The 27,329-nt window shown below is 39.4% G+C and overlaps 1 protein-coding gene across 4 annotated transcripts in view; it reads right to left on the minus strand.

Annotated features, from left to right (window-relative positions):
- Positions 1-2,289: 2,289 nt before the first annotated feature.
- Positions 2,290-27,329, minus strand: part of ANLN (anillin, actin binding protein) — a 57,915-nt gene continuing 32,875 nt past the window's right edge. For 2 of the 4 annotated variants that reach the window (XM_060195868.1, XM_060195866.1), the window contains 12 exons: positions 26,340-26,522; positions 25,433-25,559; positions 23,584-23,632; positions 23,434-23,490; positions 22,404-22,442; positions 21,894-21,915; positions 20,803-20,915; positions 19,844-19,897; positions 13,434-13,520; positions 7,490-7,597; positions 4,605-4,777; positions 2,290-3,603 (listed from right to left, as the gene is read on the minus strand). In XM_060195868.1, coding sequence (XP_060051851.1) covers positions 3,480-3,603; positions 4,605-4,777; positions 7,490-7,597; positions 13,434-13,520; positions 19,844-19,897; positions 20,803-20,915; positions 21,894-21,915; positions 22,404-22,442; positions 23,434-23,490; positions 23,584-23,632; positions 25,433-25,559; positions 26,340-26,522 — 1,136 coding nt within the window. In that variant the 3' untranslated portion in view covers positions 2,290-3,479. The remainder of the gene's footprint in view (positions 3,604-4,604; positions 4,778-7,489; positions 7,598-13,433; positions 13,521-19,843; positions 19,898-20,802; positions 20,916-21,893; positions 21,916-22,403; positions 22,443-23,433; positions 23,491-23,583; positions 23,633-25,432; positions 25,560-26,339; positions 26,523-27,329) is intronic. The other 2 variants (XM_060195869.1, XM_060195867.1) reach the window with 1 other exon arrangement.

The following is a 27,329-nucleotide window of genomic DNA, read 5'->3' on the forward strand; positions in this document are numbered from 1 at the left end:
TTTTAATGTTTCTTGATTTATGGTGATGGTTTGGTGGAAGGGGTGGTGTTGAACCTGAGACTTCAGAGCCTCAGGCATGAAAGTCTCTCCCCAAGCCTGTGTTTGTTGACTCTGGATGGAGAGGCAGAAGCACCACCTCTCCCTTACACAGGGGCATATTTGAAAGTTACATTATGAAAGTGGGGAAGGTGGGTCAGCACAGACGGACAAAAGAAGTCACGTTATGACCTGCCCCTCAAAGGAAGAATGCAGAGATTGAGGCCTCCCTGGTACAAGTAGACGTATTGAAACAAAAATTAATAGTTAAACTGTACCAGACCTAGATGAGCAGTGGTCCATACCAGGCAAAGATCCGTATGCCCCCCATAGAAGATTAATGATAGAAATAGCCCTCAGCAAAAGTCAAAAACAATTCTGGGTATGACCTCCCCTGAGAACAGGGCGATACTAAGTATTGTAACATTCTTTAGTTATAGGGGAGTAACATGTAGCCTGCCAAAGCCACAAGACTATGATGCTATTGCTACTTCCTTATGAGCTAGTTCCTTAGGCAACCTGAATGTAACCTGAAAAAAGTATAAAAGCTAATGCAGTTTCACTATTAAAATGAGTCCAGATTCACCCTCCAATGGAATGTGGTGTCTATCTGTTCTCCCTCATGCCGACTCCTGACCCACCGGGGAGGTTGCCTTCGAGACCCCTGACCCTCCTGCTGCTCATCCACTGTGGTGGTCCGCGGCACACCACCATAAACTAGAACTAAGCAGCGCTCAAGGAAGGGAGGGAGGGAGGGAGGGAGGAGTTTGGTTGGGAAGAAAAGAAAGGAAGAGAGGGAAGAGGGAGGGAGAGAGAGAGAGAGGAGATACTTTTCAAATGAGCTTTTGAATACCAGGTGAAGTGCACATATTAGGAAGCACAGGACCCATGCAAGGACCGCTGTTTGAGCCCTGGTTCCCCACCTACATGGAGGGTCACTTGACAAGCAGTGAAGCAGGTCTTCAGATGTTTTTCATTCCTCTTTCAATTTCTTTCTGTCCTATCCAATAAAATGTAAAAAAAAAAAAAAAAAAAAAAAGGCCTCCATAAACAGTGGATTTGTAGTGCACTGAGCCCCAGTTGTAACCCTGGAGGCCAAAAAAACAAAGAAAAATTAAAAAGTCACAAAAAAATCCCCTCCAATAAAGGGGAAAAAAGGAAATTAAATTCATATCTATAGATACAGAAATTGATCATTTTTCACTGATCTGATCAGACCTATTCCCTGCTTAGCTGTTACTTTTTCCATTCAGTCTCTGCTGAGCAACTGGAGTCATCCCATCCATATAAATTAAATGCATATCCACTTATAATCTGTTGAAAAGCTTTAAAAAACAAAAAAGAAAGAAAAAAAAGGGACCCTTCACCAACCCATTCCTTTAATAGTTACCCTTAAAACACAGTGATCGGGGAGTCTGGCGGTAGCGCAGCGGGTTAAGCGCAGGTGGCGCAAAGCACAAGGACCAGAGTTAGAATCCCAGTTCGAGTCCCCGGCTCCCTACCTGCAGGGGAGTCGCTTCACAGGCGGTGAAGCAGGTCTACACGTGTCTGTCTTTCTCTCCCCCTCTCTGTCTTCTCCTCCTCTCCATTTCTCTCTGCCCTATCCAACAACAATAACTACAACAATAAAAAAAGGGGGCAACAAAAGGGAATGTGTCGTATGTTTTACATTGGTTTGTTCTAGCCCTCCCCCGCCAAGAGAATTGGATCAGTCTTATTAATTTCGCGGGCCTGCTTGGCCCCGCCCCAAGGAACCCCGAGAGAGGGTTCCTGAGTCCGAGAGTTCCTGAGTTCCTGAGTTCGAGAGTTTCAGGGTTACAGAGTAAGAGAGAGTTCCAGTGTGCCAGAGTTTCAGAGGGCTCTCAAGTACGAGAGTTCCAGAGTGCCAGAGTTGGAGAGGGTTCCTGAGTTCCAGAGAAAAAGAGAGAGTGCTTGCGCCGCCGCAAAGAGACAGCCGAGTTCTGTCTGGTGATTAGTTTGTCTTAGTTTGTGAATCGTTGTTCCTGAATAAAAAAATACAGCTTCCCTGCCCAGCCGTTGTCTCCGCGTCTCTGTTACCTGCCCGTGAAGCTAGACCCGCCAGCTAGAGCTGACGAATTTTGACAACAGGAATGAATAAATATTTAAAAAGCAAAACACAGTGACCTGAGTACTGGGCTGAATGCAAATAAACACTGTCTGTCCCCAACGTAGGGATGCAGACCGACGGCGACATGGCCCATGTGCAGTGTTTCTCCAAGAACTCACTCTAAGTTATTTGCAAGTATTTATTCAGGGAAGAGATCATCAAATATATTTTTATAATACACATAAAAAGCACACTTGAATAAAAAGTAAATTGACAGGTGACAAGATTTAGTGTTTATAAATGAGAACACTGGTAACAATTCAAAGACATTCAAAATGTATTTAAAAGTTGAGACCAGGCTTTACAACACCCTCTAATAAAAAATAATAACAACAACATATTAGGCTTTTAAAGAAGGTACATAACTTAAACAGGTTTTTCCTTTTTTTAATGCTTCCATGAGTTCCTAGAAAGTGTCATATATGGACATGAAAAAAAAAAAAGATAAGAACTTTGGCAAGCAAAGTATTAGTTCATAGCAGCTTGGTCAAGTTTACTTGGTTTATAGAAAGGTTTTCTTTTTCAATTTACATTTGTTCTTATAGGAGTAGAAAAAGACCTGATATGCCAAGTATACTCGAGGAGCCTGTGAGCTATAGGCAAATAAGGGTTATCTTTAAAAGCCTGTGTTCTGTGAAAATGTGCACCACACAGCGTCTGTAGCATCTGAGTAGAGGTAAACCAGGTGATTATTAATCCTGCCAAGTAAAGCCTTGCACCTCGCACAGGATGGCCTGTGTCTGTATCTCTTGTTTGAAGGCAACTTCAAGCTTTAAGGTAAGATACATTTGTTATTTGAAAATTTTCTTACGACCATTACTAAAAAAACATTTTCTGCGAATCTCTTGTAACAGATTTTCAGTACTTCAGTAGTAAGACACAGCGTGAATGACACCCTTAAGGAAACAAGGACTCAGGCTGAAGAGAATAGGGATTAACAGAAATCAACCCCTAGAAAGCGTTTTTACTTTCAGGCCCATGGCCCCAAGAAAACTCCAAGTTTCTTACGTTTAGAAAAATCTTTTTTTCATGAATAATTTGCTACCTAGGGAAATGAAGGTTTTTTTTTTTTTATATTAAGATTTAGCAAAAGTGGCTAGAGTGAGTTTTCCTCCAGACATTTACAAGTGGCAGAAGGAAAATCAGTTGAGGCTTTACATATGAAATACATAAATATTGCATAATATGTAGTGACTATTGGCACATACCCTTTTGCATTCAAAGCATAAAATGCAATTAGCACATCTGCTGCTCTTAGCATTTATTTATGACGTAACTCAAAACACCTCCACCTGGCTTAAAAACTGCCCACAGCTTAAGGCTTTCCGATAGGTTTGTAGCAAGCATCAGGTTGCCAGAGTCGAATATCAACGAGAACTTGATTGAGTTTTTGCATCCAGAGATCCCGCTCTTCCTTGGTATCTGCAGAAAGCCAATTCCTATAGGAACAGCCAAGCAAAAGGTCAGGAGAGACAGCTAGCTCTATGTATGTTTACTAGAAAATGGGGGACAGTTAAAACAAGTTGATAAACAGCACTGTTCTGAAAGCCCTTCCCCTTCAGCCCCCGGACACCCCAGAGTCCTTTTCTTTGGTGAAATTTTAATCAAAACATTGTACACTGAAGACAGTCTTTTAATTTATATTGAGCACCCTAAGCAAAATAATCTGTAGTGGCCTCTTCACAAAAGAAGCTTTTTCATTTTTCATTTCATTACCTAACAGCTTCCCAAAAGTCTATTCTGCCAATCTCCAAAAAGAATTTTGCAGAGTAAAATTAGATTGTTTTTTTTAAAGTCACCTAATGGATATGAGTATTTTGGGGATGGAAAAGAAGACACATAGAAACTTTCTGAGTAATGTTTGACTCCCCAGCCCAAAGTTTATTAGTGAGTGACCTTTAGATAGGCTAAACTGTGTGTACATTAGCATGTGTAATTAAGACATAGTGGTGGTAGGTTTTAACTATATTAGTTTTATAAACTGTTCTTTTATTGATGAGTGCTGTTTTCTCATCAAGATGGCACATAATTCAAATACATAAGCCATATGTCATTTTTAAAGAATACATGTCATTTGCTTTATTTAATGAGAGAAAAAGATACAGAGGGAGACAAGAGCACTGCTCAGCTACAGCTTATGGTGGGACGGGGAACTGAACATGGGACTCGGGAGTCTCAGGTATGAAAGTTCTTTTGCATAACCATTATGTTATCTCCTCTGACCCATATATCTTTTTTAAAAGACTTATTTACACAGAGAGAACCAGAGTATCAATCTGTCCTATGCTGTGCCAAGGACAGAACTTGGGACTTCGTGCACGGAAGTTGTACACTCTACCTGCTGTACCACCTCCTGGGACACTGAACCGTATTTTTACAGTGGTAAAAACATCCCAGACAAGTGGTTACTTAGTAGAACTATGAAGAGACCGATACGTACTTGGTGACACAGAGCGTGTCCCTGCATTGGCTGACAAGAGTTTCTCGGTCATCTTCTCTTTGCGGTCGGACAGTAATTAATTCAAAAGTGTTGCGTCTTGCACAAAATTCTCTGTTGGCTGGTTCTATCTGACGACTGGTACAATTGGCTAGATTTATTCTTCCTATGGGATTCTTTAAAAACAATTAATATATACACATATATATTAGTGGAAAATAAGCAAGACCGTTGCATAAGTAGTAATCAAACCATTTTATAAATATAAAATGAAAATTCCACTCGTTTGAAAGTTAAACACAAATTATTACACTGGAATTAGAGGAACATATTCAATATTAATTATTGTTCCTTACTGAACTCAAAGACAAAAAAAAAAAAAAAAAAAAAAGATTCCCAACTAGAGCATTTAGAAAAAAACTCCAAAGATACAAAACAAAGAGAACATGCAAAACCTCCATGTATCTACCAGTCGGTTCCAGGAGTCTGAAACACATACTCAACCCCCTTTAGTGTTCCTCCTCCTCTTGTTTTAATATTCACTTATTAACCAATGATAGAGAAGACAGTGCGAGAGAGAAGCAGAGCGTCACGCGAAGCTGGGGCCTAAACTCAGGTGTCATGCAATGCTTGAGGGCCCCACGCTGTCCCCTACATCACCTCCCAGGTCACAAAGCCAACCACAATCTTTTCCTTCCTCTTTTTTCTTTCTCTCTTTCCTTCTATATTTCTTCCTTCCCTCCCTCCCTCCCTTTCTTCTCCTTCTTTCCTTCTTTTTTTTATTTTTTATTTTTTGCCACCAGGGTTATCGCTAGGCCTTAGTCCCAGCATGATGAATGCTGCCGATCCTAAGGGCCATTTTTTCCTTATTTTTCTTTTTCCATGTTTTTATTAAATAAGACAGATTAAAATTGAGAAAGGAGTCAGAGATAGAGATGGAGAGAGAGAGACCTGCTCACTGCCTGTGAAGCACTGCCCCTGTAGATGAGGAACAAAGGGCTCTACCCTGTGTCCTTGACCATAGTAATTTGTGGGCTTAACCCAGTGCATCACCGTCCAGCCCCATTCATCTCTCTCTGTTTACTCTCTCTCTCTCTCTCTCTCTCTCTCTCTCTTTTCCTTCTCTCCTTCCTTCCCCCTCCTCTTACTTTATGTACTTAACAGAGCATCACTTAGCTCTGGCTTAGAGTGGTGCTGGGGCCTGAACCTGGGACCTTGGATCCTCAAGCATGAAAGTCTTTTGAAGAACCACTATACTATTTCCCCAGCCTATTTCCTCCTATAAACAGACTCCTCAATATCTTAGTGAACCTAATATTTATGTATCTCTGAAAGATCAAGCAAAATAATTATTTTGACTGATTGGAAAGTCATGTCATTTCCAAGGTTGGAAATCGAAGACCCATGAAGTTTTACTGAACAACAGTAAAAGAACCATCCATGGGAATAATGGTTTAACAACCATTAATAAAAACATCAACAATATTAGAAATTAAAAAAAAAAAAACCCTAAGATAAAATGCACCATTTCACTGTGAGATTGCTGAAGTCTAGAGAGAACATACATAACCCCTTGCCGAATGTTTGAAGGGTAAGAGACAGAAACTCTTACACATTTGAGTAAAAGCACAAAATGTTTGATAGGCTATTTGCTATGCAAAAAAAATTTTAAAGAAATAGGTGAATCATACCTAGAAGAAATTTATGCTAAGGATATGCATGTTTGTATCCATAAAGGTGTCTACATACATGCAGTGAACTTTACATAACAGTGAAAAACTTTAAAACAAATTAAATCACAATAGGGGAATATTTAAACAAATCATATTTTGCTTCCAACAAGTGTGGAAGCCTCAAGATTTTCCTGTTTCATAACTCCACAAATGCAACATTAGTGAACTCAGAGAAAAATAAAAGAAACCGTCAAGGGCAAAAATCAATGAGGAACTGAGAGGACAGAATGTTAAATCAGCCTGAACTCTGGTTTCCCTGAGGTATCTGCCACTGCTAGGAGCTTAGTCTTGGATCACACAGACAAAATAATATAATGTCTCTGCTATTTACTTTAACAACAGCCAGCAAAACAAGGAAGTATGTGTGCTTAGGGGAGATAAATGAGACATGAAGCCTAGTCCATGAATCAGTTCATTATTCTACTTCTCTGCTTTACAGACATTTCAACATTTTTTTAATTATAAAAGGTTAAATAAATCCATAGGTGTGTGTGTGTGTGTGTGTGTGTGTGTGTGTGTGTGTACACTTGCCTTTAAAATTTAAAGTCATGGTAACTGGGCTGAAAGATAAAAGACTGAAGGACTAAAACTGACACCCTAAAAAAAGGACCCCCCCCCCCTTCATACATGCCAGAAATGGTTTGTGTATTGCCAGGGAAAGGATTAACTACCTAGTAGTACAAACGGGAGTCAGAAAACAAAACAAACAATATACCATAGCAAAGGAAATGTTCACACCAGAAAGGATACTTGTTCTAGCAGTGGAAACACAACATAAAAACTCAATGAAGAGCATTTCAGACCAGCCAGACGAACAGAAGGCGGAAAAGCTGACCTACCAGGTATTGGTGCAGGTGTGACACACTGAGGACCCTCATATGCCCTCAAGGGGAGTAGAATAGTACACAACTATTTTCATTAAAAAATTGACAAAATCCTTTCAGATTGAAGCTAGGCAAACTATACAATCCAGTGATTCTAAGTAGCTACAAACTCAAGAGCTCCCACCGATGTTCTTAAGCACCTATCACGGAGAAGATGGAAACCGTACGCGTGTCAGTGACTGTCCTGCACACCAGTACACCCCACACCTCCTCAGTAAAATGATTTTTTTTTAAAAGTGAACTATATATATATTCAAAAAAGGAAGAATACCTTTCGTTTCTCATCATCTGGATAAGTCCAATAAGAGATACAGTTTCCAGAAAGGACACACCATCTTCTATGCCAGGCACCAAAACCACTAACATCTTCAAATATAGTCTGGAAAAATCGATGAAATCGGACTTTGGAAATGTGAGAATCAATGAACTGTTCATTCTATACATTAAACTCCAATGCTGACAGAGCTTGTCCTTCAAAACTTAACTTGCATAACTTTTTTTTTTCTTGTCTCCAGGGTTATTGCTGAGGCTCAGTGCCTGTACCACGAACAAATCCACTGCTCCTGGAGGCTATTTTTTTCCCTTGTTGCCCTTGTTGTTTTATCATTGTTGTGGTTATGATTATTGGTGCTACTGCTATTGTTGTTGTTGGACAGGACAGAGAGAAATGGGGAGAGGAGGGAAAGACAGGGTGAGAGAGAGACAGCTGCAGGCCAGCTTCACTGCTTGTGAAGCCACCCTCTGCAGGTGGGGAACCAGGGACTCGAACTGGGATCCTTAAGCCAGTCCTTAGGCTTCGCACCATGTGTGCTTAACCTGCTGTGCTACTGCCCGACCTCCAACTTGTATGACTTTTAATAATGAAACTCTGTGATCAATCATATCCAAACATTTACCCAGATTTTCAGCAGCACTGAGTACAAGTTATTTAAGAACTTTAATATATCAGCCCCAAATAAATGATTCAAATTTTAGATTTTTTTTTTAGATGCATGTACCTGACCAAATGCTCTCCACATAATGGAAATGTGTCTCAAGTGCCGGAGATTAAAATACTATAAGAGCATTGCAGCCTTACATATTGAAACATGAGCGCTGGTTTAGTAAGTAGACGTATCTTAGTATGGAAGACCAGCATTTATTTGTTTGTTTGTTTGTTTGTTTGTTTTTGCCTCCAGGGTTATTGCTGGGGCTCAGTGCCTGCACCATGAATCCACTGCTCCTGGAGGCCATTTTTTCCCCTTTTCTTGCCTTTGTTGTTGTAGCCTCATTGTGGTTATTATTGTTATTGTTGATGTTGTTCATTGTTTGATAGGACAGAGAGAAGTGGAGAGAGGTGGAGAAGACAGAGAGGGGGAGAGAAAGACAGACACCTGCAGACCTGCTTCACCGCCTGTGAAGTGACTCCCCTGCAGGTAGGGAGCCGGGGGCTCGAACCAGGATCCTTACACCAGTCCTTGCGCTTTGCACTACGTGCGCTTAACCTGCTGTGCTACCACCCGACCCCTCCCCCCAGCATTTAATTTTTTATATAAGACAAATCAGGGTTAGAAAAGAGTCAACTCATGATTGTATTCCTTATGGAAACCATGATAAACATCAGAATTCCCTACCTACTATTGAGTCACCACACAGACTTAAAGTACCATCTCTCAGCTGTCAGGCAATTGGCCAGCTTGTGTATTAGAAATAAGTTCCTTTTTTGTTGCTAAGTTTGGTGAGTTCTTTATATACTTTGGCTATAAGCCTCTTGTTTGATATATTGCATGTCAAGATCTTCTCCCATTCTGTGACGCCATTTGTAGAAAATGCCTTACTTTTAATTGTTTAAAGGGTCAAAATAGACAAGCAGTCATAAATAACTAATAAACAAATGCATCCACATTCCAACAAAAATTTATAAAAAGAGCAGTGGGCCAGGGCAGGGGGGTAGATAGCATGATGGTTATGCAAAGTGACTCTCATGCCTGAGGCTCCAAAGTCTCAGGTTCAGTCCCCTACATCATCACAAACCAGAGCTGAGGGAATAGGGTGGTAGTGCAGCGGGTTAAGTGCAGGTGGTGCAAAGCGCGAGGACCAGAGTAAGGATCCCGGTTCGAGCCCCCGGCTCTCCACCTACAGGGGAGTCACTTCACAAGCGGTGAAGCAGATCTGTAGGTGTCTATCTTTCTCTCCCCCTCTCTGTCTTCCCCTCCTCTCTCCATGTCTCCCTGTCCTATCCAACAACAATGACATCAATAACAACAATAGTAACTACAACAATAAAACAAGGGTAACAAAAAGGACTAAATATAAAAAAAAAGAGCTGAGCAGTGCTTCTGTAAAAAAAAAAAAAAAAATAGCAGCAGGCCATATTTTGTTAACCCCTGATAAAAATCACCCCAAAACACATCTGCTTTATTTCAGAATGCACTAATGCTGGTTCAGTTTTAAACTGCTCAGCTAAGTGTTAAGTCAAACATACGGTGGTAGATATACACACTCTCCTCATTTCACTAACTTGTGTGAATTTACCAAATGGGGCTTTAGGGATAGTCTCTGGCCTCAGGAGGTCACTTTGTGAGAGAAACAGCTCCATGATAAACTGAAATTTCAAGATCAGTTTAATTAACTGGAATTAGTTTACTCCAACTATATAAACTCTTACTCCATTTTAATTTCTCCTTTTAAAGGCAAACTTTTAATATATATATATATATTTAGAGGGAGAGGGAGAAATAAAGATATCCCAAACATACAGTGCAAGGAAATAAACTCAGGTCTCTGGAGTACTCCCCTCACTAGATCACCTCCCAGGTCACAAGGCACATTTTATCTAAACAATACTGTTTATTCACAGCCACCAAAAAAAAAAAAAAAAAAAGTCTTGTTATTTTGACCTCAAGTACAAAACTATGACAATAACTCATCAACTTCCTTCTGTTTCTGTTCACTTTTACATCATAAATAAATAAGAAAAAATACGGGACTGGGTGGTGACATACCTGGTTGAGCGCACGTTACAATGTGCAAAGACCTAGGTTCGAGCCCCTGGTCCCCACCTGCAGGGGGAAAGCTTTTGCAAGTGGTGAAGCAGGACTGCAAGTGTCTGTCTGTCTCTCTCCCTTTTCTCTTAATTTCTGGCTATCTCTATCTAATAGATTATTAAATAAGGATTATTTTTAAAAAAACTTGGAAAATGTGTGTAAGAATGACAAATAATTAGTATACCCTCTATATTCAGAGAAATAATAACAAATAGCTTTTTAATTTTTAGTTAAGAAAACTGAGGGCCAACCTTCTAGCTTCTAATCCAAGAATGTCCATATATTGCTTCTCAACCAGTCTAAGCAGAGCGAGACCAGTAGCATTTTGGAATCACTTAGCTAGTCTCTTTGGATGCCAGCTCTTTGTCTCCCAGCAGACAAGAAGACCTCAAGAATAAAAACTGAGCCCAGTAAGTTCAATGTCATTCACTGCATCAACTTCATAGAGAGGGTGAAGTTAACTTAAAAACATTGCTGAGACAGGAGACAAATTCTTTTTTTTTTTTTGAAATATTTATTTATTCCCTTTTGTTGCCCTTGTTTTATTGTTGTAGTTATTATTGTTGTTGGTACTGATATCATCATTGTTGGATAGGACAGAGAGAAGTGGAGAGAGAAGGGGGAGAGAAAGACAGACACCTGCATACCTGCTTCACTGCTTATGAAGCGACCCCCCTGCAGGTGGGGAGCCGGGGGGTTCGAACCGGGATCCTTTTGCTGGTCATTGCACTTTGTGCCACCTGCGCTTAACCCGCTGTGCTACTGCCGACTCCCTAGGAGACAAATTCTTTTGTCTTTTTGGAGTATCCTGGACAACTTCTTTCCCCATTTCTCTAAGTGCAAATGTGATAAAAGATAGGCTACAGGATTCAGGCTAGAGTAAACTTGAAGAAATCTTACTCTGCGCTAATTAAGAACCCAGCTCATCTGCAAAGGAGCCAGGTGCCATGACAGAGTATGCAAATGACTGACTAACAGGTTCGACAATGAAATAATGGGGGTATTCACATTAAAAGAAAAGCTGAGTAGGTAAGCACTGCCTTTTTAAAAGCCAGAAATATATAAATCACTTTCCCAAGGATATCTAGTGCCACCTACTGGATTTACATATAAAAATAGCTAAGAAAGTCACGTAAAGTCACTTTTACCACGTAAGCTTTTCACAAGTCCAGCTTTTCTTTGTTGCGCACTTGACATGATTACAAACTGGCACATGATATCTTTTGTATTCAAAGTTAAACGCTGTTCAGAAAAATCCAAGCTCTAAGCTTTTCTCTACTTCTTGTGCACATTCATTTGTTTTAAGATCAACCCCACAATTTCTGAGGTTTGGGTCTTAACTGCTTCCCATTTTTGTGGCCTTGTCTCATTCCTCAGTATTTTCCTTTTTTTTTTTTCTTTTTTTTGCCAATGCTTCTTTTATTTTAAATCTTTTCAGCCCTTTTAGAAACTATACATGAAAATTTAAAGATTCTCCAAACAAAAATGTCAACAGAATTCTTTTTTCATCCTACCTGGTTGGACAAGTATAATTGTCTAGCTCTTTGTGCCTTTTGTGGGTAAACTTTCAAATTCTCATTGCTCACTTCCATTCCTCTTCCATAGCCATTTGCAATGTAGCTTTCGCTTTCAATATGACTAAAATGACTGTCCTGTGAGTCTAACAGTCTCTCATAGATCCTAACCTAACGTTCTTACTTCCTCTTCTCTTAGCAACAAGGGCACTACATTTCCCATTTCCCTCCCTCCCTAGATCCTTTTTTCAAAGCTTCTCCTCCTTGATATGTCTTTAAATATCAGTGTTGCTCCTAATTCTGCTTTACTCAATTCCCTGTGAATTTCAGTTACTAATATCTCTATGCTAAAAACTTCACAATCTTTGCCCCAGTTCAAGTTGCTATCATGAGTTTCAAACCTACATCTTTGAAACATCTCTAGGCATTGCTTAAAACTTAACCCTTATAAATGTCCTACCTACCTTAGATGGGAACAGACTGTCAAAGCATATGAGGTAACTTTCTGGGAGGATGTTCTAGATCTTAATAGAAACTGAATTACATACAGTCAAAACTCAGACAGGTAAGTATTTACTTTGAAGGGAAATGTACTGATGCCAATTACATACAAAAATAAAGCAAAGATAATGAAAAGCGCTAACGGCTGGTTTAGATGGCCAGTATCTGAGTGCTCACTGGAAAATCCCTGACATTGTCAGATGATTGCAGTTATTCGTAAGAAGATTTGGGGGGAAGGAATGAACACTTGCCATCCCCCATGAGTTCTTCTTGCTCCTCTTCTGAGGTCCTTTCTTCAAAGGCATCACTGTAACCCAACAAATTGGGCAAGGGAGGGATCCGGGTGTCACCCAGGCTTCTGCTTCTCCATCCCTTCAAGCTGAATTGCTAGTATCTGCCCTTCTCCCTTCATCTCTGCTTAAGAAATCCTTCTTTCTTTGCCAGTCGTTGGTCTCCAGCCCCTTTCTCACTGAGTAACTCAGATTCCTAAATAGTCTGGTGCAGGACTGTCACTTTCCAGTGCACTTCCCTTATGTCAACTTTTCCAAACCTCCAGTCTGACGTTAGCACTCTGTTTAAATTCCTGCAGTAGCATTTTGCTGGCCTCAGGATTAAGCTTAAGAGTCTTTCAGAGGCCATTTAACACTTTCCCCCACAATTCCTAGCCACGCTTTCCTCTAGTCCCTCCTCAATCTCTACCCCAAAAACCTACCTAACACTATCTCAGCTGGCTGTGCCTTTCTTTGTTGGGATGAGAAAAAGAAGGGAGGGTCCTCTAGGCCATTGGATACATTCCTCCCTTCCTCTGAAGTAGTCCCTTATTCCCCCATTTACAAGTTAGTACATGCAATGGCTTTAAGTCTCCCTAAACATACAGATCGGGAGTTGTAACAGTTCAGATCCATGCACTCTCTGCTCTGTTATAGTGCTATACTGTACTCACCAGTTGATTGGTATTTTTTCCCTACTAGATTAAAATCTGAGTGGGAAGACAATTTCTGTTACTTATTACATTTGAACAACAGCACAAAGACCTGTGTATAGCGAACATATAACAGACCTTGACTACACTAATTTATCATTGAATCACACAGACTCTGTGTCTACAGAAAATCAAGACTGTATTTTACAAAATGGAAACAGCATATATACTTAAGATGAAGAGATTACTTACTAGAAAGCCTCTTTCTTCAACACTTGAATTCACTTGACACTTTATTTTTAAATAAATATGACCTTCCAAAGGACATAAAAAGGGTACCTGTGAAGACAGAGGGCAAGTTATTTTTCAAAACAGTTTCAAAGTGCAATTTTTCTCAACAACACATGTATAAATCATAAACAGAGGGGCCAGATCGTGGCGCACCTAGTTAAGTGCACATGTTACAGTGTGTGAGGGCCCAAGTTGCAGCCCCTGACCCCCACCTGCAGGGGGATACCTTCATTAGTGTTAAAGCAGAGATGCAGGTGTCTCTCACACTCTCTTCTCTCTCTCCCCATCTCTCTGTCTCTACCCAATAATTAAGAACGAGAGAAAGGAAAAATAAGAAGAGAGAGACACTAGTATGGCCTGAAAACACGGTATGTGTAAATAGCTGGCAAAAAAAGTCTCTGGCTCCTTAGTGGAAAATGCTTTTGAAGAATAATGCATTCAAGATAGAACTTGATAAAAACAGAATGCTGAGTCCCAAGTTAACGTGATAAGAAAGCACAGACTGTGGTCTGGGAAGTTGCTCAGGGGATGAGGCACTGGACTCTCAGGCATGAGGTCCTGAGTTCAATCCCTGGCAGCACATGTACCAGAGTGATGTTTGGTTCCCTCTCTCCCTCTCCCTCTCTCTCCTCTTGTCTTTCTCATTAATAAATAAACTACTTTTTAAAAAAAGAAAGAAAACAGATTTGTGACTGTATGTGCTTATCTACTTTCTATCAACAAGCTATATTCAATAGGAGACTGAGTAAACTATCCAATATATTAATTAATATATAACACATTATTACTGGGCAATATACAGACAATGGATGCAAGCATGGAAGTTTATACAGAATTATAAGAGGTCCAAAATAACTAAACCAACCTTGAAAAAAAAGAGCAACTAAGTGGATTCCTGATTTCAAAACTTAATCCAAAGTTAAAGCAACCAAAATAATGTGTTACTGAGATAAGCACAGGTATACAAACCAAAGATACAGTGTTAAGGGTCCAGAAATAAACTCCTACATCTATGGCCAAGTGGTTTTAAGCAAGGAGACCAAAAGCATTCAGTGAGGAAACAGGAGTCCTTTCAAAATAGTGCTGAGGGAAGCTAGACATGTACTCAAATCCTTGCCTCAAGTTGCATATAAATACTAACTCAAAATCAACCACGTCTAATTCTAAAACCAGGAAACGCTTGGAAGAAGATAAAGATGTAAAATCTTGTCATAATCATTTTGGCAATAGATTCTTAGAAAGGAAAAAAGGAAAAGGAGTGAGAGAATGAATGCAAGGCAGATTTAGGAGTGAGAGAATGAGTAGCAAGACAGATTTCATCAAAATAAATAAATAAATAAATACATAAATTCAGGCCAGGGAGATCACTCAGGGATAGCACATAGGGGTGTGTGTGTGTGTGTGTGTGTGTGTATGTGTGTGTGTTTCTCCAACTTTGACCCTTAGCACCACTAGTAAGAATAGCTGAGCGTGATCTGGTCCACAAATATTTAAACTTTTCACTTGGAGGTTCCTCAAAAAAAATGACAAGCAGAAACAGAACTAGCATATAAGCAAATGATCTGCCTTGTGTGTATTCTTTTGTATAAAGAATTAAAACTAATTCCTCAAGGACATCCATGCCCATTGTGGTAATATTTTTCATGATATCAAGCGGTAGAAACTGCCTCAATGTCCATCAATAGATAAATAAATGTGGTGCAATCTCTTTTCCCCACATTTTTTTTTTTTTTTTGCCTCTAGGGTTATCACTGGGGCTCAGTGCCAGCACTACGAATCTACTGTTTCTGGTGGTCAGTTTTTCATTGGTTAGGACAGAAAGAAACTGAGGGGTGGGGGGAGATACAGAGTGAAAGAGACAGAAAGACATCTGCAGACCTGCTTCACTGCTCCCCGAAGGAGGGGAGCCAGGGGCTCAAACCAAGATCCCTGTGCAGGTCCTTACACTTCATACTATATGCATTTAACCCAGTGTGCCACCGCCCATCCCCTCTTCACACTTCTAAGGATGAACACTACTCTAAAACACTGAGATACCATTCTTCTCAAAATCTAAAGTTTATCTTCTAGGCTCTAAAACGTTTTTTACTTATTATTTATTATTTTTTATATTATTTTTCCTTATTTATTCATTTGTACTGAGCCTCAGCAGTTACCCTGGTGGCTATTAAAGAAAATAATTAAATAAACAAGGGGGCCAGCCTAAGATGCACCTGATTAAGCATTTACATCACAGTGAGCAAGAACCCAGGTTCAAGCCCCTGGTCCCCACTTGCAGAGGGAAAATTTCATGAGTAGTAAATCAGGGCTGCAGGTGTCTTTCTGTCTTTCTTCCTCTCTACCTCCCCCTCCCCTCTCAATTCTCCTCTGTTTCTATACAATAATAAATAGATTTTAAAACGCACACGCACACAGAAACACACCTAAATCTAAATCCCTGACAGGGGAGAAGAACCATTAAAAAGATAACATAAGGGAGTCCGGCTGTAGCGCAGTGGGTTAAGCGCAGGTGGCGCTAAGCACCAGGACCCGCATAAGGATCCTGGTTCAAGCCCCGGCTCCCCACCTGCAGGGGTGTCGCTTCACAAGCGGTGAAACAGGTCTGCAGGTGTCTATCTTTCTCTCCCTCTCTCTGTCTTCCCCCTCCCCTCTCCATTTCTCTCTGTCCTATCCAACAACAATGACAACAATAATAACTACAACAATAAAACAACAAGGGCAACAAAAGGGAATAAATAAATATAAATGAATATAAAAAATATATTAAAAAAAGATAACATAAATAATAAATAAGAACTGGGGCAGGGTAGATACATGATGGTTATGCACAGAGACTCTTATGCCGGAGGCTCCAAAACCCCAGAGTCAATCCACCATAGGCCAGAGTTTATCCGTGCTCTGGTAATAAATAAATAATAATAATAAAGAACTAAAATCACCAAAAGGTAATATATGAGGCTATAGTACAGTATCAGCATATCAACATTCACATTATAGAGGTGTCAGAAGAGGAAAGGACAGAATTCTTTTTCTTTCTAGTCATCATTGGAGTTTCACTGTTCCAGGCCAATACTTTCACACAGAAAAACAGAGACAGAGCCAGGGAAAGAATAATATTGGTACTATAGCAAACCTAGATGCCTAAAGTCCCAAGGTCCCAGGTTCGATCCTCAGTACCACACCAGGGTTGAGGCGTGCTCTGATTAAAAAAAAAAAACTAAAAAAACAGAGATAGAGAGATAAAGAAACAACAGCCCCGATGTTCCTTCAATGTAGCGGGATCCAGAGTCATGCCTGGGTCGTCTGTGTAACAAAGCAGGTGCACTATCCAAGTGAGGTGTCTTAACTGCACAAAGACAGGATTCTTATTTGAAGAAAGAATAGCCAAGAAGTTCCCCGATTCAGGAAGGAGATGAAACCAGCACATCTAGGAAGCTCTAAGAGTTACGTAAACAAGGAAGCCAAGTCTCCACTGTAGAATAAGATGATGGCTCAGTTGACAGTGAAACGTACTGATTGCCATCTTGAGAAAATGTGGAAATGTACCTTTGTGATAGCAAGCATTCTGTAAATCAATGTGCTCATTGGGGGCAGGGGAGGAGGAGGGGGGGGAAGAGGAGGAGGAAGAAGAAGAAGATGATGATGATGATACCAAAATCAGTTAAGAATTCATATTCTATTCCCTGGCAAAGCAAAAACAGAAAAAAAGAATACACAAAGTTATGATTAGAAATATTTGGCAAAGAGAAAAGGTGTACAAAGGAAGGGGGGAAAGAATACAGTTATGGCTAAAAAGTCAACAAAGGAGGAAAAAAGAGGACCGTTAAAAGTGCAAGAACCAGCGTAAGGATCCTAGTTCGAGCCCCCGGCTCCCCACCTACAGGGGAGTCACTTCACAAGCAGTGAGGCAGGTCTGCAGGTGTCTGTCTTTCTCCCCCTCTCTGTCTTCCCCTCCTCTCTCCATTTCTCTCTGTCCTAACAATGACAAAAAAGAAAAAAAAAAAGTTCAATTATTCCAGAGGAAGGCAAAAAAAAAAAAAAAAAAAGGAAGAACCAATGAGAGACACAGAACAAAGAACAGAGAACAGAATAATAAACCAAGAGTTTGTCAGACTTTTCTGTCAAAATCCAGGCTGTAACACTTTAGACTTTGCAGACGGTACATACAATCCCTGTGACAATCATTTAACTTAGTGACGATACGAGAATCCAGCATGAAGCCCAGCCAGTCTATCTTGGCGTTACTCTCGATCGCACCCTGTCATTTCACGAACATCTCATAAAAACTGCAGCAAAGGTGGGCGCGAGGAATAACATCATTGCAAGACTGGCCAGCTCCTCATGGGGCACGAGCGCTTCCACACTGCGATCATCCTCTCTGGCATTATGCTATTCCACTGCAGAATACTGTGCCCCAGGATGGTTCCGTAGCCCCCATGTCCACTTGGTCGATTCCAAATTATATTCCTCCATGAGGATTATTTCTGGAACCATCCGTTCCACCCCGGTTCCATGGCTGCCAGTTCTCAGCAACATCGCCCCGCCAGATATTTGTCGGGATGCGGCATCATCTAAGTTCATTTCCCACGTCTACGCTCGACCGGACCTGCCAATATACGCGGATATCTTCGCCCACCATGTCCAACGATTGACGTCTCGTCACCCAATCTGGTCCCCTATGCCTACACTGAACTTCTCTGTTCCAGTCTCTTGGAAACAGAGCTGGCAGTCAGCTGAGGTAAAGAACAAACACCTCATCACAGACCCCTGCAAGCGTCAACCCGGCTTTGACCTAGCACGTTATGATTGGGCCCTCCTCAATTGCTATCCAACAGGCCATGGCCAGTGTGCCGCTATGTTCCATCGCTGGGGAGCCAGAGACGACCCGAACTGCCCCTGCGGCTCCAGACAGACTATGACCCACATAGTCAACGACTGCCACCTCTCCAGATTCAAAGGAGGTCTCGAAACTTGACATCAGGCTCAACCTGACGCTGTTGACTGACTACGGAAGAAGGGCAAACGCTAGAAGAAGAAGTGATATTCAAATGGACATGACTATATCTATATTTTCCCCACCAACTTAAGGAAGGTCTGTATTTACCTTAAATAGCCTCCCATATCAACTACACACTATTGGAACAAATGTTCATTTTCTTGTACTACTCACCAAAGCTCATTTGGGGCAGTATTAGAGGGAAGTATTAGAGGGGAGAGTGAGAGAAAGAAAGCAAGAGAGAGGGAAGGAAATCTCCACCATCCATGGAGTTTTCTTGGAGGTGTCCATGATACATGTGAAGCTGGAGATCAGACTCGGGGCTTCACACAGTAAAGGCATGCACTCTACCTACTGAGTCAGATTTCCTGCCCCCCCCCCAATTTAAACTGATGGCATGTGACACACAGAGATGTTAGTGTATTAGGTACAACCAGTAAAACTGAATGATTTCATTTTCCATCCAATCATGTGACTGGCTACAGAAGTTTACAAATTCAGAGTAATTACTGAAAGCAGAACTTATCCTCACAAGTTATTTTCACTTTGTGTGGCATGTGGAATTAAGATGGTAGCCTATTCTTTTTTCAGAATCACAAAGATTATATTTAATATATGTCTTCAAAGTATTTCTGATTTTAGAAATGAATGAAATCTCCTACATATCTAAAAACTGGTGGTGTGAGAACCCTGAGAAGGACAGTTCACAGGAGCACAGCCTTAGACCTAACTTGCAAACCTCATTTTAGGAATTTCAAATAGATCTGGGGAGATGATTCAGCAGCAGAGCACATGGTGTTCATGCAAGAGCCCCCCCCCCCAAATTTGATCCCCAGAACCACATTGAAAGGAAAAAAAGAAAAAAAAAAAAGGAATGTCACAAGTGTTACAGCAGTTCTCTCATAATTTCTTACAAAAAACAATCATCAAACTTATATAATTTTATGTAAGTTAAGTGCATTTTAAGTTCAAAACAATAAAAGCACTTGCTACAAATCAAAAATTTGTAGAGACCAGAGAGGTCTTATGATTTTATGTATCACTAGCAATAGCTCTTATATATGATATCTAAGAGGTCAACAACATTGAATGAACTTTAATCTTAACTATAGATATATATTTTAGCACCCCAAAATTTAATGATAAGTGACTAGAATCTTGGAGATTCACAGTACGAATAAAGAAGACAGAAGCCCAATGACCAAGCATGCATGAAAAAAAGAGAACTTTCATAGTCTTAAAAGTATTGTTAAAGTAAAGAAAAAGATACCCATCAACAAAAGTTTAATGAAAAGAAGCATAAAAATCATATCTTTAATTATTCAAAATAATCAAGACACTAGAGTGGTTAGTAAACAAATATATAGATGGTAACCTTTTCCTGGAACATATAGCTCAGTAGCTCTCGCTCTTTTACATCATAATTTATCTAAAACAAACGAAATAAAAGACAAAGAAAAAAAAGATCCATGATCACTAATTTGCTACACTAGCTGCATTGTTAAATAAAAAGCTACACATATCCTATTCAAACACATGTAAACATTACACAAAATATACAGAAACAATAATCCAATTTTTAAGTATATTGTCTTTTGCCTTTCAACTAAAGGAAACATATCATAGAAGGATATGGGGAAAGACCCCAGAAAAACAAAGCAGCTCTGCTTAGTGTTAAAAAGGAAATAACAGGATAAACACTGACGACCAGGTTTCTGTATATTTCACCTCTACATTATACTATAGAAACTTATAATATACTAAAATACCACTGTATCGTATAGTAGGAATTAATCCAAGCAATAAAGTTTGCTTCCAGTCCCCTCTCCCCCTTAATAAATGGTCTGTTTAGCTGTTGTTCCCATCATGGTGAAAAAATACTACTCAGTAATGGTACTCAGGTATCTGAATTTTACAGCTCTTTTAACTTGGAAAGTTTGGGCAGGAAATCCATTACATCCATAAGTACTCTTCTTAGAAATCAGCTTATCCTTTCCTATCTTGTCAGAACTAAATCTATAAAATATTACTCATTTCAAATATAACTTCAAATAAAGTAGATTTGCTTTAAAGCTGTACATTTAACATTTATATGCAAGAAGTAATACTTCTTGAGTCAGAAGTAATAATACATTGAGGATTTAACTATTAAAATACAAGAGGCAAATACTCATATGCCAAAATACATATCATTTACGTATATCCATGCCTACTTCACACTTCCTAAGAACACGTATTTTTAGTCAAAGATCTCAAGTATTTGAAAGAACTGGGCCATTTTCATGACCTTAGTTTTTCTAAAACTACGTATGTAAATAAGTAAATTTGGATTACCTTGTCAAGTGCAAATTTAGCGTTTCCTACTGAAGACAGTGAGAGTGTGTACGACCCAACAAGGGCAAAGTTGCTGGTTCGCACAACATTAAGACCACCTGGACTGGCCATAACTATAAAGGGGAGAGGGGAAAAAAAAAAAAAAAAGGAAATAGTTGATTGGTTCAGTTTAATTCCTTATCCCAACTGAGTGAAATTAAATTGTCACAGAAGCAATTATCTCATTAGTCTCCATCTCCAAATACAGAGGGGAAAGGTCAACAATCTCCCTCTTCCTCTCCTCTCTTCTATGTGTGTAGTGGTTTCTTGTCTAACAGCGAAGTCTCTACTCAATTTGTGCTGACTTCTGTGTACACTGTATATGGGGTTACATTTTCATTCTTCTGTGGGTTTCAACCCCAATTTTCTCAGCACAATTTGTGGGAAAGACTTTTTCCACTTAATGATTTGGACCACCTTGTCAAAAATTAATTGTTCATAAATGTAGGTTATTTTTAGACTCTACGTTATATTCCACTGGTTTGTGTGCTCTCCTCTCTTTTTAGCCAAAGCACTGTTCATACTGAGGAGGGAGCCTTGGACTTAACGTTTCTCATTTGTAAATGAATAAAATCAGTTGAGAAGAAGGCTTTCCCTGGCTTGCAAGTATCTAGTTTTCAGTGAACTAGATATATATATATATATATATATATATATATATATATATATATATATATATATATATATATATATATATATGCTTTTCTCATATGATTCAATGCCAGTAGGTCACAGGTCTACAGAATAAGAGAAATTCACAAAACAAGTCTCCAGAATAGAAGGTGGGCTGTTAAGTGACTAAATACCACATCCACATGTGCACTGCAGGTAAACCCTAAATAATGTGGTGATTGGTGGCCTAAGGTGGTACCTCCACAAAGGTGCATCCACACAGCATGCTATTCTGATCAGTAATCTTATGTCGCTAAAAGCCACACAGAAAATACTATTCAGAGAGAACTAAGGTAAACACTCATGACAGCCAGTATGTATAAGTATGTGACTGTTTAGTACTTTTCCTTAGTGCTTCAAATAGTTCAAGGTACACTCACCTGAAGAATGAAGGGTGCTTTTCTAAAAAAGAAAAATAAAACAGTGACAAAGTTATTTTGATACAGAGATTTAAGCACTGGCTATAAATCCATGAAGTAGACTTCATCACATACTGAAATTCCATTTGTCCTATGTAAATATCAGATTCTTCTTTTTTGTTTTTTGCCTCCAGGGTTATGGGTAGGGCTCTGCGCTGACACTATGAATCCACCACTCTCGGTGGCCATTTTTTTCCATTTTATTGGAAAGGACAGAGAGAAATTGAGAGAGGTGGGGAAGATAGAGAGGGGGAGAGAAAGACAGACACCTGCAGACCAGACCAGCTTCACTGCTTATGAAGCACCCCCCAGCCCCCCACAGGTGGGTAAATATCAGATTCTCTACCTCACACCACTAGTATACCTTAAAGGTTTCCACAGTGCTAAGGGTTTTAAAACAGCTTACAGTCTTACAAGTTAAAAAAAAAAAAAATTCTCGAGAAGATCAATATTCAAAAAAAGTCTACTCACAGTAGTAATGGATGTGAGAAGTCGCTTTGGAGTAATAGCCTAGAAGAAAAGAAAACTTAAGTTTATTTCCAATAAAAACACTAATATTCAGAGTTTTACTAACTGTGATATTTTGTCACACAGAAAATAATTCTTAGCTTCATGAGTGATGAAACCAGGTTGCTGGTATCTGTCACTTTCTCTCTCTAGCTCCCCCTCCCCTCCCAATTTGTTTCTACCCAATAAAAAATAAATAAGATTAAAAGTAAGTATTTAAAAAAACAAAGAAATATTATTTTAGGTTTTTATTTATTTATTTTCTTTTATTCAGGGGTATCACTGGACCTTGGTGTCTAGTAGTTGCTAGGACGGAGAAAAACTGAGAGGGGACAGGGAGATGGGGGGGTGGGGAGAGAAAGACAACTGCAACCTATTTCACTGCTCATGAAGCATCCCTCTGCAGATGGAGAAGAGGGCTCTCGAACCCCAGTCCTTGTGTATGGTAGCATGTACACTCAACCAAGTGTACCACTGCCTGGCCCCCAGAAAATAATTCTCAAATATGAGTTCACTGTCTATACTTGAGTCATTTTATTAAGGCTTCACTCATACTTTCATCCCTCTTTTGCTAATGCTAAAATAAATGTTTCTTAAATGATGGGGGGGGGAAGAGCAAGACTAGAAATGAAAGCTTCTACTCCTTATGCCTACACAGTGAGCACAACATTCTGAACTGCTAGCCTAGAGGACATGAGATGGTAAGAGTTCAAAGGAAAAATCTGAGAAATGTTTGAAGATATTAAAATTAAGGGGTCAAACAAATGTAGAGAGAACAGAATTACCTAACTTGGGTGAAGCAGCATTTAGTGATTCAGACTATGATCTTACTCACTGTTGAGTTGGCTTCCAATAGCCATGCCTGTCGAAGGCACTGAGTAGAAATACAAGGCATACACAGTATCCTCAAGTGGCATACCTGAAAGCTCTATCTAAATGTATAGTGACATGGATCCTTTCCCATTATAATGTTTCTACAGGCTTTGACTTTTACCTTAGACTTGTATGCTTTTTTCTTCTTATCAGGGCCTGAGGTATCTTTCTTTTGTACCTACACACAAAACCAGAGCATAATTAGTGTAAAATCTTGTATCTTTAAGAAAAGTACACTATTGGTGGTTTTAGAAAAATTTTCATTGCTTACCAAACTGTAAACTTCAATATTTATTCTGAAGTCATTAGACACATCATTCCTGAAACAATAAGGTATTAGATAAAACTCTAAGAAAAAAATACTATCAGGACATTTTAAATGATGCCACAAATATTGCTACAATAGAATGAGAGTAAAATCAGAGGACCTAGTGGGGGTTATATTGTTATATGGGAATCTGGGGAATGTATGCATGTACAAACTATTGTACTTACTGTTGAATGTAAAACATTAATTCCCCAATTAAAAATAAAATAAAATAATAAAAAACATTAATATAATAAAAAATAATAAAAATAAAACAAGGGCAACAAAAGGGAATAAATAAATAAAATAAGTATTTTCAAAAACACACACACACACAAAAAAAAGAATGAGAGTAAAAGAATTCACTATTTCCATAACCTAGATATACACCAGTTTCTGTGAGAGAGAGCTTATGTGCACACGTATCCATAAACTACTGCAAAATATATACCTGAAAGCAGGACTACACTAGAGTTTGCAGTGAGTACCTCCCTAACACTTCCTCTCCACTATTCCAAGCTTGGGATCCATGATTGCTCAACAAATTGTTTGGCCTCATATGTTAACTCTCTTTTCAATCACCAGGTTCCAGATGCCACCAGGATGCTGGCTAGGCTTCTCTGGAATGAAGACTCCACCAATGTGTCCTGGAGCTCAGCTTCCCCAGAGTCACACCCTACTAGGGAAAGAGAGAGGCAGACTGGGGGTATGGACCGACCAGTCAACGCCCATGTTCAGCAGGGAAGCAATTACAGAAGCCAGACCTTCTACCTTCTGCAACCCTCAACGACCCTGGGTCCATGCTCCCAGAGGGATAGAGAATGGGAAAGCTACCATGGGAGGGGGTGGGTTATGGGGATTGGGTGTTGGGAATTGTGTGGAGTTGTACCCCTCCCACCTTATGCTTTTGTTCACTAATCCTTTCTTAAATAAAAAATTTAAAAAAAAAAAGAATTCACTATTTTAATTAAATGCCATAGTGATACAAAAAAAAAAAATTTAATTAAATGCCATAGTGATACAAAAAAAAAAAAGATACAAAAATTGGTAAGACTACTCTACTTACTCCAATAAAACACATTTTTTTCCTTCAAGATTTTACAATTCAAGACCTTCAATCCAACACACTGGGTCTTGACTCTCTAACTATAAAATAAATTCACAACGTGGTTATCTTTGGGAGGCAGCAAGGTGTGGTGTGGAGCCACGCACTGTTTCTGTGTAACACAATCTTGTAACACACTGTTAATAACTGTTAATAAGAATTATAAACAAATCTGTGATGACAAAACAGTTTTTAAGTTGGGATCAAGTACTAGTTACATTCTGAGATTTAAAACATGCATTAAAAATTATGGTCTGGATTTTATATACAAACATGCATATACATAGTGCTATCTAAAAATGCTTCCGAACATAAGTATCTACAGTTACATGGAAGAAATGAGAAGAAACACACAGAGTTAAATCAAAAAGTAAGAACTAAGTTACACACCATATAAAAAGAATAAAAACACTAAGTTGCAGGGGGCCTGGGTGTGCATGGACCCGGGTTCAAGCCCCTGGTCCCCACCTACATGTAGGGGGAAGGCTTCACAAGTGAAGCAGGGCTGCAGGTGTGTCTCTGTCTCTCTTCCTCTCTATCTCCCCCCTCCTCTCAATTTTTGGCTGTCTCTATCCAATAAGCAAATAAACATAATAAAAAAAAAAAAAACGCTTAAGTTTCAACGATTACAAATGCCACCTACATGCTGTATGAACTGTATACAAGAGAATTACAAAAAGTGACCCCTCAAAAGTCAGATTTACTTACAGAGTAAAAGTAGTGCTGAACGTCAGAGCATCACCATTAAGGGAGCTTGAAGTACTTGCTAGTGGTGTAGCTACCATATTTTCAGGTCCTGCTTTTAGTATAATCAAGAAATAGTAGTTTGCTGCATCTGCAAGAAATAATCATCTTCTGTAACAAGCAAAATCAACATTCTGGATAGAGTTTAGTACTCTGGTTGAAAATAATAATAATAGGGGCCAGGTGGTCTGGGTATTAGCCCCCGGTCCCCACCTGTAGGGGGAAAGCTTCACGAGTGGTGAAGCGATGCTGCCGGTGTCTCTCTGTCTCTTTCCCTCTCTACCACCTCCTTTCCTCTCAATTTCTGAATGTCTCTACCGAATAAATAAATAGATAATAATAATAATAATTTCATGAAACTCATCACAGTTCTGTTTTCAAGTCTTGGTTCCATGTTCTCTTTTTGCTCATATATAATGTTTAGGAGAACACATACTTTGAAAAATTTACTTGGAGGCAGAAAGGGGATGATATTTCCAAAGAAGTATCTTTACTCCTTGCTCGCATAGGCAGTTAGTTCAGAATTTAGAGAACAAGTTTCTATAACAGTGAATTTTGAATGGAGTCGAGTAAAATCGGTTCTTATTAGATGTTCCAGTGATTTCCACAATAAAATTAAGTAGTATAACCGTCAGGATAACTCATCTTCGGAAAAACTTCACATCCGTATCTGTTAATGTAGAAATAAGTAGCCCCTGTGTGTTACGTTCCCTAACTTCATGTTGTACATATATTTTCCTAAACACTAAAGATCCAAGATATAAGTTTTGTGTCTTTATGCTGCTTCTACTTGGTCCCATTTGTACAAATCCTATCTAAGTGAAGTTCATCACTTAACACATGATGTAGCAGCAATGCAAATAGAAATCACCTGGTTTCTGCACTGTACTGCAGACAAAATCTGCTTTTAAAGGCAAGCGGATTTCTGACAACGTCACTGAGCCTTTCGATGGGACAAAATCACTCTGGAGTATAGCACCAGCCTTATTCTTCCTCTGAGGTCCTTCATTCTTCAGTTGATTCAGCTCTTCAATCAACAGTGTTCTCTTCTCAGCTATGTAAAAAGGTGCGATTGAACAGAATGTTAAGTGTTAAATGTTAAAATGGTGACTAGTTTTAAATGAGAAAGAATTCAGCAATTCCAATTCGAGATCTGTGCATGTAGCAGTTATACATAAAGGCCAAATACAGAGCCAGCAACAGCAACTCTCTCTTTACATGAACAGGTGATAGGGAGCTGTTGGGGAAACAATGATTACTCATTGAATCAAATATAAGTAAGATTATTTATTTGATTCAGTTCTCCTATGTGGTATAATGTCTCCATCCCAATAAGCCGTACTACTATATAAAGATGACAAAATGGATACCTTTTTCCAGCTCATAAATACAAAATGTGAAGACATATATATTTACATGAGTGTTCACATATTCATTCTAGCAGATACACACATATATTTCTTCATCTGAGAAACTACATCTCATTTCACAAAGTCCTTAAATTTTTTAAATATATTTTTATTTCCTTTTGTTGCCCTTCTTGTTTTATTGTTGTAGTTATTGTTGTTGTTTTGGATGATGTTGTTGTTGGATAGGACATAGAGAAATGGAAAGAGAAGGGGAAGACAGAGAAGGGGAGAGAAAGACACCTGCAGACCTGCTTCACCACCTGTGAAGCGACTCCCCTGCAGGTGGGGAGCCAGGGGCTCGAACTGGGATCCTGCCGTCGGTCCTTGGGCTTTGCACCACATGGACTTAACCCACTGTGCTGCCGCCCGACTCCCAAAGCACTTAAATTTTATAGGAAACAAAAAAAATGAGAAAGATCATTATCAAAAGAAGCCCTTTAAAAAAAAATGCC

This window comes from Erinaceus europaeus, chromosome 8 (assembly GCF_950295315.1).
Source record: "Erinaceus europaeus chromosome 8, mEriEur2.1, whole genome shotgun sequence".
NCBI lineage: Eukaryota > Metazoa > Chordata > Mammalia > Eulipotyphla > Erinaceidae > Erinaceus > Erinaceus europaeus.